The sequence below is a fragment of the Herpailurus yagouaroundi genome, unplaced genomic scaffold (assembly GCF_014898765.1).
Source record: "Herpailurus yagouaroundi ecotype Mexico unplaced genomic scaffold, PumYag 164, whole genome shotgun sequence".
NCBI classification, from domain to species: Eukaryota; Metazoa; Chordata; class Mammalia; order Carnivora; family Felidae; genus Herpailurus; species Herpailurus yagouaroundi.
In genome coordinates, this window is record NW_024412405.1 from 14,022,698 (window position 1) to 14,037,582 (window position 14,885).

Genomic DNA, 14,885 nt, shown 5'->3' on the forward strand with positions numbered 1-14,885 from the left:
AGGAAGGAAGGAAGGAAGGAAGGAAGGAAGGAAGGAAGGAAGGAAGGGAGGGGATAATGAAACTTTGAGTTGGTTTAAGGGAATAATTCATGTCTATCTTAAGTCTTTCGTTAGGGTTCACAGGGTAGACTCCAAAATTACTTAGTTGCTTTCTTACTTACCACAGGGCAGCAGTACCCTGGGCCATCTTTAGTTTGTATTAGCCATAAGGGTGGCAAAAGTTGGACCATTTGGGTAGTGAGTTGGGGCACCTGGGTGGCTAAGTTGGTTAAATGCCAACTTCGGCTCAGGTTATGATCTCACGGTTCGTGGGTTTGGGCCCCAGTTAGGGCTCTGTGCTGACAGCTCAGCCTGGAGCCTGCTTCGGATTCTGTGTCTCCCTCTCCTTCTGTCCCTCCCCCGCTCATGCTCTGTCTCTCTCTGTCCCTCAAAAATAAATAAATGTTAAAAAAAATTTTTTTTTTTTTAATTTGGGTAGCGAGTGTTATGGGCATCATGTATGTTAAAGGAAAAGTCCTGACTTAATTTGGTGATTCTCAGCAAGAAAGGGGTGGAGTACAAAGTTCAGGGGAAGGAGGTTTCTGAATTTCCAGATCAGGAGAAATACTGGCTCTTTCTATGCGTATCCACATGCAGATTTTGATGCATTCCCTTGGGGGTGGAGACCCATCTTCCTTTTCTTTGAGGCTTTGTATGTGCAGTAAATTTTTGCTAATGGAACCACATTGTACCTGCAAAGGACAGGAGGCAGGGGAAATGTTGAGGCATTGTTTCCATTTTTTCCTTCTTAAACATCTACCTTAAATATAGAGCAGCATCCCATCCCCACTCCACTATTTTTGTCTTTTGAGACAAATGTTTTTGAAGCATCCAAACCTATTCTTGTGGAATGCCTCACAATGAGGATTTGTCTGCTTGCTTTCCTATGCTTAGGGTCAGAACGTTTCTGGCAAGAACACCACATAAGTGACATGGGCCGCTTCCCATTGCATCACAGCAGGGACTATAATGGGTTTCATCCCATTGTGGGTGGTGCTAAGTTGGATCCTCTGGTTTAGTTAGTGTCAACCAGGTCTTTCCACTGAAAAGCTAACTGTTTCCCTTCACAATGAAGAAGTATTTTGTGTAATGATATATTGAGACCATGTGAAGGTCCCATTTCCTCATAACAATTTGACCCAATGTTCTTAGCATTCATTGTTGATCCTTGCCTGATTCTACTTTTATGTGAAAAATTGCAAAATGATGATTTCCTGGTTCTATCAGTCTTTCTATATTTATTAACTAGTATCCTCCTGTTTTTAAAAAAAATGGCTGGGGCACCTTGGTGGCTCAGTTCATTGAGTGTCTGACTCTTGATTTTGGCTCAGGTCACAATCCCAGGATTGTGGGATCGAGCCCTGTGTCAGGCTCCATGCTGACAGTGCAGAGCTTGCCTGGGATTCTCTTTCTCCCTCTACCCCTCTCCTCCCCTGCTTGTGCATACACTCTCTTAAAAAAAAAAAAAAAAAAGACTAACCCCTTCTTATTCTTAGTGGAATTTTAATATATCACTATGGATTCTTGGATTTCGTTTTTTTTTTTACCTCTTTTTTTGTCAGATATCATACCGCTTGCCTTATATTTACTAAACTCGTGACCTGTGAAACACTAGTCCTATGAAATGTTCTGAGAAAAAAAAAAAGGTTTCTATGGTCAAATAATTTAGAGACAGGATGCATCTATCATGTCTCTTGAAGTTGCATAATGTAGATTAAAATGTTGAAGATTCCAAGGAGTTCTACAGTAGAAAACATGCTTAATTTTGTTTAACCAGGTGTTTTTCAAATTTATTTGATCATGAAATTCTTTTTCCTATTTAACACAGACTTAGTACTTGGTAAAATGCATTTGGGGATCCACTGACCAAGAGCCAAACTTCCCAGTTAAATGTTTCAATAAATCATCAATAATATGAAACAAAGACTAATTAATGATGGCAGCTTCATGTTTATTTGTGCAACAAACTCTATGATTAAAGGAATTATTCTACAGTTATTCTATGCATAAGGCCAACTCAGCAACCTATTGAGGAAAAAGAGGTCAAGAACATCCCTGAAGTAAGAAAGATTTCTTTAAAAGAATAAAAATAACTATAAAAGAAAAGATCGGTACATTGACTACTTTCCTTGTGTCAAGAGACCCAAACAAGCGTGTGAAAAGGCCAAGTGTCAGACTAGGATGGTATATCTACAAATACATATCCAGAAAATATAAAGAACTTCAAATATAAAGGAAAAGACAAACAACACATTTAAACAATGGGCAAAAGACCTGAACAGGTACTTCACAAAAAAGGATCACCAATGGCCAATAAGCATGTGACTATTATCGGCCTTAGAGAAAAGCAAAGTAGAATGCACAATGACATACAACTACACACCCACCACAAGGACTCAGATGAAAAACACTGACGGTGTTAGGTATGTGTGTGGGTGCGTGGAGCTGATAGACACCGTAAGGCACTGCCTGGATCTCGTTTCAATACAGTGATTGTTGCCCCAGCTGCTGGCAGTGCTGACAACCTCCTTCTCCAATCCTTTAGAGACTGTCTGGGCTGCATCTCATCCAAGGTCACAGTGACTGATGGCTGGAGGGCGTAAAGGATTAGCCAACTTGACCCAACTGGGGACAATTCTGAGGGGCTATTCTAATTCCCCACCCCTCTCCCAGATTGCTGTCAGCCCCACACTGTAGCTCACCTTCTCCCTCTGTCCAATCTTACTTTATCCCCCAGAAGTTGGTCCCAGTGGCACTTCATTACAAAAATCCTGCACACTAAGCTCTGTCGCAGAACCTGCGTCCCAGGGAGCCCGGCCTATGACATGTGCAATCGAAGTTGTCGCACATTTCTTGTTATTGTATAAACTGGTCCAACCACTTGAGAAAATGGTCTACCGAAGGCAAACAGCAAGCACACCTGTGATTCAGAGGCTCCACTCCTGGATATCTATCTGGGAGAAATGAGCACGGTGCCCGTCCACGGAAGTTATGTATGAGAATGTTCACAGCAGCTTTATTCACAATGGACCCCAACTGGGAAAAACACAAACGTCCTTTAACCGTAGATTGTATAAACAAAGTATGTTCATAAGCAAGAACACTATACACAATGATAAGAAAGAACAAACTACAGCCATAGGAGCAGAAAGAGTGGATCTCACAGACATAGTGCTGAGCAGAAGATTCTAGACACACAAGAGTACACACTATACGATTTAATTTATGTGGAGTTCAAGAAGGCAAAAATAATGTATGGTGAAAGAAGTCAGAACAGTAGTTACCGCTGGGGTGCAGGTAATGACTGAGAAGGAGCCCTCTGGAGTGACAGGGATGTTCTGTATCTTGATGTGGCTGGTGGTTACATCCGTAAAAGTCCATTGAGGTATGCAGACAAATTTGGGGCATTTTACTGTAGGTATGTTTATGGGTCTGTAAAAAAAAACCAAACAGACCTCAAACTACAGTAAATTCTTTATTAGCCCGTTGCAGAAACTGTTTTATAGACTATTTGTTTTGGTTAAGGTACTACAGTGACCTATGATATTGTCATCGCCTGGGAATAGTGGGGTTGGGAGTAGGGTTGGTAATTAGTACGGATTACTGCAGTGACTAGCTTCTCTGTAGCAGAGAAAAAAAAAACAGAACAAACTTTGGGGCCCGTGGTCTAGTGGGGAAAGAGAGGGACCCTCCATGTTTCATGCTCCTAATTTAATCAGAACAGCTCCTCCCACTCAGAGATCTACCCACCAGATCTCATCAGCTCCTCCTTAATTACCAAGGCCCTCTGAGAGACAATCTCTGTGGGGAGGAAGATCCTCTCATTTCATGGGCCTGCTAGAATAGTCCATAAACCAAACCAGTTAATTCGCAACCAGGTAAATGCAGTAAACTGATAGTAAATCAACTGTCACCAGAGGCTCAACCTGCTTTGTTACTGACAATTATGAAAAAAACTTCACAAAGAAAAAAGAAACCAAATCAGATATTCACTATTTTTTAAATTAATTTATTAATTTGTTGTAATCAGCCTTGACTAAGAGAAGTTAAAGAGGTAGCAAGACTCAACCGTCCCATCCCCTGACTGCAGATGGCAGAATAGCTTCTAGAATCTACCCGTGGAAGAATACTCTGTCAGATTGCTGGTTTATCATTTAATGAAGGCCAATCAATTTCCTCTGAAAACTGTACTGGTATGGCACATTTGGGAAATGTATTTGGGAATTGATTTGGGAATACAGTTTGGGAAATATTCCGTCTGGGTATTTGGGAAATTATTTTGCTTTAATCAGAAAAACTAAATTTAACTTATGCCTATGTAATATTCAATACTGAAACATAATTAGTTCCTGCCCTTCCAGTTAGTATCATAGTAGGTAAGGACTTCTTGCCTGTCTGTGGTGCCCTGGACATTTTTTCTAGATATAGTGGTACGCATGATGGTAGGGGAGGAATTAAAATCAAGATAAATGGGAAAAAATGGCAAACACTGAAATCCTTAGATTGGGATCATAATTCTCTAAGTAGGGAGATAGTATGGGATAAAATTTATAATAACATGTGGTAGGCAGCTTTCTAAGGTGGCACCCAATGATCTTTGCCTCCTGGCATTCTCACCTATATTAGCTGAATCTTTCCAAAGAAATAGACCAACAGGATGTATGTGTGTATGTTTGTATGCATGTATCGTCAATTTATATAGAGAGAGATTTGTTACGTGGAATTGGCTCATGAGATTACGGAGGCTGGCAAGTCCCGAGACTTGCGGGTGAGTCAGCAAGCTGAAGACCCAGAAAAGTCAATAATGCAGTGCCAGTCTGAGCCGGAGGGCTGAGAACCAGGAGAGCCAATGGTATGATCCCAGTCTGAAGGCTGGCAGACTAAAGGCCTAGGAAGAGCCAATGTTTCAGTTTGAGTTTGAGTGCAGGGAAAAGCCAATATTCTAGTTCAAAGTGCTGTTAGGCAGGAAGAATTCACTGTTATTTGGAGGAAGGTCAGCCTATTTGTATTATTTAAGTCTTCGATGGGTTGGAAGGAGACCACCCCCAACAGGGAGGGCAATCTTGCTTTACTCAGTCTGCCAATTTAATCTCCTCCAAAGATGCCCTCACAGAAACACCCAGAATGATGTTTGACCAAATATCTAGGCACCCCATGGCCCTGTCACATTGACGCATAAAATGAACCATCCGGAGACTCTGGTGTGATCTCTGGAGTGTGGGCTGAACCCAGTGTCTTGTTTTTAACGAAACAAACAGGGAAAAATGGTGAGGTTTCACTTCTGAGATAAAAACAGAAGACTGTGACTCAATTTTGCTGGTACTCCTCTCTTGCTCTCACTTGCCAGCTAGGATAAAGCCAGCTGCCACCTTGCGAGCTGCCCTGTGGTGAAGCCCATATGGTCAGGCCTCCGGCTGACAGCCAACAAGGGAGTAAGGGCCTCACTGCAACAGCCCTAGAGAAACCGAATCCTGCCAACAACCACTGAAGGAGCTTAGCGGTAGATGGACCTCGAGTGAAGCCTTCAGATGACTGAAAGCCCAGCCCACAGCTTGACTGCAGACTTGGGAGTGACCAGAGCCATGGCTAGACTCTTGCCCCACAGAAACTGTGAGGTAATAAATGTTTGTTGTTTTAAGCTTCTAAGCTTTGGGGTCATTTGTTACACAGCAATAGATAATGAATACAGACTGTGTAAATGAACCAAAACATAGTGAATAATGAAGCAAACAAAATAAATCAAGGGAAAACATTCAAACTTTGCTTCCAAGAAGGGTGTTTTCGGCTCTGGTGGAGAAAAAGCCACCCTCTAACCTGTACTGGTTTTCACTTTCGTCTCTGTTTCGCTCCCAAAAGGAGGAGGGCTGCTGGACAGCAGTCGGATTAAAGGCCCCTTCAGCCACGTGCAGGCTGCCCAGGTGGCCCTTCCAGGATGAAGGCCAGGGCCTCTCGATCCTTCCCTCTCTTCCCTTGTGAAGTGAGAGGAGAAGTCTGGAGGCAGCTCCCCCAGGAGCGTCCTCCTCCTGCGAGCCTCCTCCTCCTCCCCGCAGTCAGGCCCTGGGAGGACGGCCCAGGGGAACGCTGTGATGGGCACTGGATCAAACTCACTTCTCCTCTTTCGGTTCTTCTCGCTAGCGGAGGCAACCTTCAGGATTCGGATTCAGGCTTCAGGCTAGATGTAGACAGAGGACTTTGGTTCGCTTCTCCTTCTAGCTCCTCAAGCAGACCTGAATCTGTTGGGGTTCAGGCAGTGCACCAGAGCTCTGTATTGCCGCTTGAAAATGAAAGCTCCTGGGGGGCCTGGGTGGCTCAGTCAGCTAAGCATCTGACTTCAGCTCAGGTCATGATCTCAAGGTTCAAGTTCAAGCATTGCCTCGGGCTCTGGGCTGACAGCTCAGAGCCCGGAGCCTGCTTTGGATTTTGTCTCCCTTTCTCTACCCTCCCTCACTCGCACTCTGTCTCTGTCTCTGTCTCTCTCTCTCTCAAAAGTAAATAAACGTTAAAAAAAAATTAAAAATAAAAAAAAATAAATTGGAACTCCAGGGGTGCTTGGGTGGCTCAGTCGGTTGAGGGTCTGAGCTGTCAGCACAGAGCCCAATGCAGGGCTTGAAGTCACAAACTGTGAGATCATGACCGGAGCCGATGTCAGACGCTTGACCGCTGAGCCAGCCAGGTGCCTCGAGTGTCTGACTCTTGATTTCGGCTCAGGCCATGATCCCAGGGTTGTGGGATTAAGCCCTGAGTTCGGCTCCAGGCTGAGCCTGCTTAAGATTCTCTCTCTCTCTCTCTCTCTCTCTGCCCTGCCCCACTCATGCTCTAAAATAAAAATAAATTAAAAAATAAAAATAAAATCTCCAGCAAGTAATTGCCATTCCCTTACCCCGGTGTTTTAGGGTGTGTGTGTGTGTGTGTGTGTGCATATGTGTGTGCATTTGTGCACATGTCATTGTGTGAGGCTGCTTTCACACGAGCTTACGCCTCCCTCAAGGATAGGATCCAGGGATTCCTGGATATTTTGGACAATGTTCTCTCAGTGCCACTGCTAACTCACCATTTCTTGATATGGGCCGAGGTCAAGGATACTGGGGAGTCAGAGTTGTTCAAGGGAGTATCTGCAATACAGCTCCCTGCCCCTCTCAGCTTTGCTGGTGTCCCCAAACTAGCACAGTGCCTCCAATGCCTACCCCCCAGGCCAGCCCCTGGCAGATCCTATTGTTAGCCTGAGTGCTTCCTGAGGAAGTAGACACACCCTGTAAATAGCACAGCCCTGGAGCCCTGCTGTACTGTCATCCACTCCCATCCATCACAGACTCCTCAAAGTCCCCAGCATGGACTCATTCGGGCTGGTCACACCTGCCTTGGGAAGAAAGGAGTCAGCGACAGCCCTGTGGGCTGCGCCCAGGACTTTGGCTTGGCCCGGGTTACTGGGATTCTGGTATGTACAAGTAGGGAAAAAATTAATTATGTTATTACCAGGGGGCTAATTTGTATCTGCCTTGACTTAAAGGAAAAGGCGAGATGAAAGACTGGTACTATAGACTGAATGTGTGCATCCCTTCAAAATTCAGATGTTGAAACTAACCCCCAGGAGGCCCCTAGGAGGGGATGAGGTCATGGGTTAGCGCCCTCACGGAAGACACCTGAGCGCCGCCTTCTCCCTTCTGCCATGGGAGGGCACAGTGGGCAGTCAGCGCAGCTGGAAGCGGACCCTTGCCAGGCACCAAATCTGCCGGTCTTGATCCTGATCTCCGAGCCACCAGAACCGTAAGGAATACACATTTGTTCGTTAGCTACCCGGTTTAGGCTTGTGTTAGAGCCGCCTGAATGGGGTAAGACAGCAAAGAGGTCTTTGGGATCGGGGATTATGTGTGGATGCCTGTCTGTTGCCACACCAGGCCTGATATGACAGTAACCCTCCATGAGCGATAGCTGACCAGAGGTCACCATTCAGTGGTGGACACCGTTCAGGAAGAGTTAACAGGGTGCCCGGGTGGCGCAGTCAAATGTCCCATTTCGGCTCAGGTCATGATCTCATGGTTCGGGAGTTCAAGCCCTGTGTCTGGCTCTGTGCTGACAGCTCGGAGCCTGGAACCTGGAACCTGGATTCTGTGTCTCCTCTCTCTGCCCCTCTCATGCTCTGTCTCTCAATAATAAATAAATGTTTAAAAAAAATAAAAAAAAATTTTTGACAGAATGCAAGTGGAGGAGGGGCAGAGAGAGAAGGAGACACAGAATCCAAAGCAGGCTCCAGCCTCTGAGCCGTCAGTGCAGAGCCAACGTGGGGCTCGAACTCACCAACCGTGAGATCATGACCTGAGCCGAAGTGGGACGCTTGACCGACTGAGCCACCCAGGTGCCCTGATACCTGATATTTTAAAAGATAAAAATGGAAATCATACCCCAAATACTGTCAATGTAAAATTGTAATCATATGATAAAACAATGAAATCTTTGATACTTCTGAGTCTTTGAAATGGGAAGATTTTGTAAAAAATTCCCATAAACTAAACCAAGTATCATTCCTACAGTTTCTTTTTTCCTAGTTTGTGTGTACTAAATAGGTCTTTGTATTTAATCTTCCAAGTTGATAGTCTTCTTTTTCTTCACTAATAGATCTTAGAGAAATCCTAGAAGCAGAACATGAAGACTACTGTTCTAAGAAAGTATCAAAAGATATACTACATCATCTTACCTGGTAAAGCAGCAGATCTTTTAAAAAATCTAATACCTCGGGGCGCCTGGGTGGCTCAGTTGGTTAAGCATCTGACTTTGGCTCAGGTCATGATCTCGCAGTTTGTGAGCTCGTGTCCCACATCGGGTGAACCCTGCTTCTCTCCCTCTCCCTCTCTCTCTCCCCCTCGTTCACTGTGCCCTCTCTCTCTCTGAACCCCCCCACCCCCCCCAAAAACCCCCAATACCTCAAAGAGAAAACAAAACCAGAGAAGTTAATATTAAAAAATGTGAAACCAGTTTATCCATTTGACAAATGAGTGCTACTATGGTTTATTAGTACTTACATGTAACATATATTTTGAAAATTAAGAAACAAATAGGTGAGCAGCTTTTTTAGGGAACTTGTGACCATTCTGTCTGCTTCACAGGTTCCAGGGGTCAGATGGGTTCCAAACTGGGTGGCACTTTACTCCTCCAGCTCCCTAGATTTCCATTCACGGCCCTCCAGCAATCAGTAAATAGTACAACTTGGGAGAATTTCAAAATACTGCTCTTTGGCCATAAAGAAATTCTCCCAATTGAAATTATAATTTGATAGGTTTAATTACTTTATAAAAGCTTCAAGTGAGATCATGAGGCTAACCAGATACTGATTTATTATACTAAAATATAGGCACGTTTTCCTTTAAATATTTGAGATCCTATCTACAGTGCCTCCGTTATATTCATTCAGATTATTCTTATATTCTAAAACAATGAAGCCTCTAAACTGGTGGAATGTTGCCAGAGGATTTCAACAGAGTCTGAAGGCAACATAACCAAAAGGCATAGTTTAAATTGGCTTAGGGAATGAATGGGCTCCTTATCAGGGCAGCTGAAGCCTGTACATAATTAACAGCCTCTGTCAACATTCACAGGGCCCCATATAGAACAGGCAGGCCCTACAGCCCAACCAAGCAGCAACCTCCAGCTTCTGGAACCTTAAAATCCACAAGACCTCAACAAAAAGACAGCCCCAACCCCTCACTAGAAGGATACATTTTAGTTACACTGGCAGGACCACAGAGCAACTGCTAATTAACGTTAATTACCTGGAATGATTGTGTTCATATTAGCATTGAGACTTCCAATTAGCTAGCTGTCCACAAAAATATAAAACACTATTTATGGAGACAAGTTTGTATTTGTAATTACTGATTTTATTTTATTTTTTAAAATTTTATTTATTTTGAGAGAGAGAGAGAGAGAGCGAGCACACGGGAGGGGCAGAGAGACAGAGAGAGAATCCCAAGCAGGCTCTGCACTGTCAGCACAGAGCCCGACTCGGGGCTCGAACCCACAAACCATGAGATCATGACCAGAGCCGAAATCAAGAGTCAGTCACTTAACCGACTGTGCCACCCAGTAAAATCAGTAATTACCCCTGTAATTACTAATTTTAAAGTCTTTCTTGTGTTATTATTTATGAAGGGTATGAGAATGACCTATTAACCTTCCTTTTTTTATGACGCATCGTCCATTTAATTCAGCTTGGATATTTCTGTATCAAGAGTATTAAATTCATTCTATGGCAATTCTTAGTTGTTTTCGTATATATTGAACCCATTTCCCTCACGAACATGTACAAAAACCGAACCAAACCAATCCAGAGGAAGTTTCATTAAATAAATTTATTTGTTAAAATAATTTAACTCCAAATACAACTGTTGAATTTGCATTGAGTTATAACTACAATCCATGTTTTAATCGAAATGTCAAGGTTTAACAACTGACATTGTTACAAAACAATAAACTGTTGTTCAATTTTAAATGGTCAGTTGTATTAGAGCTCAACAATGAACTGTGAACTATATCTCTGGGAAACCCCAAATCAATAATGATAAGTCTGTTTCCAAAACCCACTGCGGTCATTCTTGAAACCCTGATCAAGATTTAATAGATGCACAATGACACGTTAATTAAAAAAAAAAAAAAAAAAAAAAAAGACCCCCATAGTCTCAAACGTTTGATTGGCCAAGGAGACAGGTAAAGCTTACCAGCGTGAACACAAGGCTAGTGAGAAGAACAACTAAAAACCAAAACAAACCAGCGGAAAACCAACAGCAACAAACAAAATAAGCACTTTCACATTCAGACATACACGGACAACATTCCCATCGGAAAACTCCTGAAAACACACAGCAGACATCCTTAGGCAACATTTCTTCAACAAAGAAAAGCATAAAATATCAGTAGTTTTTCCACAGAAGAGTGACGGCAATTCTAGCACTTAGTCAAAAATTCAGTTCTAGTTCTACGAACCAAAGGAAAAGATCACGGAGCACCTTTCGATAGTTTAAGGAAGATTTTACGTAACGCTTTTGATCCGATGCTGGCGTGTATGTTGTAAATTGAACAAAATGAAAGGCATCCGTTACCATCACTATCACAGCTTGAAAAAGAACCCCCCCCCCAAAAGCTGCAACATAAAAGGGGGAAAAAAAGAACTTAAAAAACGCTGCCTGTGTTGAAAGTAAAACAACACAAAAGGAAAACAAAGGAAAAAGCTTATCACAAATAGCTAAAGAAAAAGTGGGTCTTTGGATCAAACCATAACATTTTTAAGGCATGTTAGAAAAACTTTCACTTATCTAGGTGCTAGTCTGATCAGGGCATAAAATAAATAGCGACACAAGGTCACCAACTTTTCTCTGTAGCCACGATGATTTGTGTGCCAACAAATTTAATCCTCCCGTTCTTAAGCTTGTTATTAACATCTCAACAAACACATTCATTCAAACCGAGTTATATTCATACCAGATGAAATACCAACAGTTAAGAGCACAAGAGGGTTCCCATGTTTCTGGATATCTTTGATGCTTTGTCACTAAATATGAAGGGCTGTGTGCAGACGCTGATCAGGCAGCCAAATCAGTTCTTATCAACATCTTTACAGTGAAAACCCACCTTACTGTCTGACGCAAACACGGGGGACGAAAATCCGGATTTTTAGTTAATCTTTCCACCTTACATTTTGCCATACTTTTCATATTTGACTTCTTTTTCTTGTCTGCATGGCAATCCATAGTGTAAAACTGTAGAGTCTTTACAGATGTTTTTAATATGTGCTCTTAGTTGTCTGTTAAATATGGAATTCTAAAAAAACAATCATTCTGAGAAGTTAGACGCTTCAAGTCTCAACCAATTCACTAACAAATATTTCTATTTTTCAGTAGATAAATCGTACTTCTTGAATCTCTGGTTTCTCTAAAGGTTTGAGTCAAATCAACTGTTACATACTGAAATCTGTTTCAGTAAAATGGGTTAGAACTTTCCATCCTGTAAACAAGGTGCTTCACAATTGGGGGTTATAAAAGAAACAAAAACAAAAACAAAAACCGATATTGAAGAATGCAAATATTCACAATTCAAAGATTTTTAACAATCACAGCCTGGTTGGATCCACATATCTCTGTTTTCTCACCTATGAAAAGTACTATCCACCCTTCTGCTATCCGCTAAGCTTAATGCCAGCTCACTAAACACTTGGGTGTTACCAAGGATTTCAGAAAGTGTCAAAAACACGCAAATAATTTAAAAAAATGTTTTTCTACACTATATTCTGCAGTCGGGATGCTCAGTGTAGGCAATGATCTCTGACTTGTGCCAAATTCTCAGGAACAATAAACACACATGCACACGCAAACACACACTCCTCTCTCAGGTACCCACAGAAGACCAGCGGTTGCTTGCCCAAGTGTGTGAAAGCAACAAAGTGTGGGGCAGGATGCAGATCGCAGGCTCAGCGCTATTGCAGTTCTGAAGGCCAAATCTATCTCCAGAGGATTCGCTCAGGATACTCTCTTCAGCATTTACAGCTCTGAAGTTTGCTCAAAACCCTTCTGCACTTGATTGTAAAACCTACGAATAGGTTTTTCCTGTGCCACTAGTCATGCAAATGATAAATACTTCACGGCTATGAAAACCCAAAATGTCAGAGCTTGAGCACCTTTTCAAAAGAAAATATTCTCTCTAGCTTTATTTGCCACTTCAGTAATCAGGGCAAAATTGTTATAAGAAAATCTTTATATAATTCCCCAGGAAAATTAAAGATAAAAGGGTTGGTGTTTTTTTGTTTTTGTTTTTGGTGTTTTTTTTGTCCCTTACCTTCCACTCTATAATTTATGTTCTACTTTTAAGCCCAAATTATTTCACATGGTTATTCAATTTTTAGATGCCTGCAATAAAGCTCTGCTATAGCAAACGTGATTTCGAAAGCAGGTTAGCCAAGAATCACACCACAACCAGAGCCCTTAAAGGCAAGAAGGTCTGCTGCTTTAACGAACGTAAAAAATGCAAGATGTGTGTACTGTCCTGCGAGGTTTCTGCAAACGGGAACACGTGGATGCAACATGGCTTCATTTTCCTTACACGATGGTACTAGTTAATCTACCAGAACGCTTCTTGTGAGTAAGGCGAGGCAATCTTCCCATCACATCGTTTTCTTCTTGTCAATTAAGACCATGCCCGCTTTGTTAACAGAGGGTGGGCTTGGGGGTTGAATTTGGATCAAACCCTTGTGAGAGCCTCCATTTTGGGTGGCAAAGCAGGTGATTTAACACATTCGAAAGCCAGATCGTATTCGTACACAACCTGTTCTGATTTTTTTTGCTCTAGCAAGGATCGATGCACAAGTTAGTTCTGTGTCACACGTTAGGATAACATCTACAGTTAAGCATCAATTTTGAGGAACAGAAATGTGTCAGCTGAGGAAAGAATCTCTCCCTGTAATGCCGTTGGCAGGTCAGCTGTTACTGACTTGACGGAATACATTGATTAGAAGCACTATCTCAAGTCCTGAAATTTCAGTACTCTCCGTAGGAAAATATTTCTCCTTTACTTATTTTTTTTTTTTCAAAGAAGACAAAATATCTTAACCGCAAGTGGTCATAGGGATTCTTCTGGTTTCTCTCTCATGATTATTTTGAATTTATACAATAGTTGCTTCTGTCAACTCGGTGACAATGCCACCACAGCTTCCGAAGGAGATCACCCTGTAGACTGGCTATGCCTTCAGGTTGCAGGTGCGTCCAGGAGGCCGAGGACAACGGTGAAGACTGTAGCTACTGACCCCAAGTGGTACTCAGAGACCTCAACTGACAATCACTGCTCGACGCCGAACGAGGGCGGCCGTTGCACTGCAGAGTCACCCCCCACACCCTGCGGACTCCGCAGTCGTGCGGACGAGGTGCGCCCTCGCCTGCGGTAGCGGGCAAGGCCCGACCGGGGCGGCCGCATCGGACGCTATTGGATGTTACAGGCGGAACAGCACGGGTCGTCTTTGTCAGGCTGCGCGGCATAGTTCATCTGCCTCACGATTTCGGCAAAGAGTTCGTCCACCATCGTTTTGCTCTTCGCAGAAGTCTCCATAAAGGGGCAGCCCCACTCTTCGGCGAGGGCCCTGCCTTCGTTGGATGACACCTCCCTCTCACTTTCCAGGTCCACTTTGTTCCCAACCAAGATGACTGGCACCTTCTCATACCTACAAGAGAGCAAACGAGACACAGACGTTATAAAAGTTGGCACTCAGAGGCTAAAACGTATCTTCTCTCTTTCCATTCTATTCTACCACAAACATTCTCTTTAGTTGCCCGAAACGTCATTTGCCTCACTTGGCTTGACACCTCCCTGAGGGCATTCAGGTGCTGCCCTCACAGTGGATAGTAAATGGGGTTTTGGAAACAAGGCTTTACATGAATCAATTATACAGCTTCAAAAATCAATTTACCTTTCCAGATATATTTGGAAAATTATTCTCAGAATCTCAGAATAAATCCTGTTAGGTGGCTTAATTTAAACTTTGTCCATTCTAAGAGATGCTTACTCAAAATTTCGGCTGATGGGGGCGCCTGGGTGGCGCAGTCGGTTAAGCGTCCGACTTCAGCCAGGTCACGATCTCGCGGTCCGTGAGTTCGAGCCCCGCGTCGGGCTCTGGGCGGATGGCTCAGAGCCTGGAGCCTGTTTCCGATTCTGTGTCTCCCTCTCTCTCTGCCCCTCCCCCGTTCATGCTCTGTCTCTCTCTGTCCCAAAAATAAATAAACGTTGAAAAAAAAAATTTTCGGTTGATGAAGTAATAGCTCTACTGAGCAAGCAAACGATTTATAATTGTCAGCATTTTACTCCGCTCCATAAAT

General features: G+C 43.1%; 1 protein-coding gene across 1 annotated transcript in view; it reads right to left on the bottom strand.

Annotated features, from left to right (window-relative positions):
* Positions 1 to 10,358: 10,358 nt before the first annotated feature.
* The window catches only part of RAP2A (RAP2A, member of RAS oncogene family), a 36,776-nt gene continuing 32,249 nt past the window's right edge, over positions 10,359 to 14,885 (bottom strand). Inside the window, exon 2 of the mRNA XM_040487214.1 lies at positions 10,359 to 14,233. Within this exon, the coding sequence (XP_040343148.1) occupies positions 13,996 to 14,233 (238 nt within the window). The 3' untranslated portion in view covers positions 10,359 to 13,995. The remainder of the gene's footprint in view (positions 14,234 to 14,885) is intronic.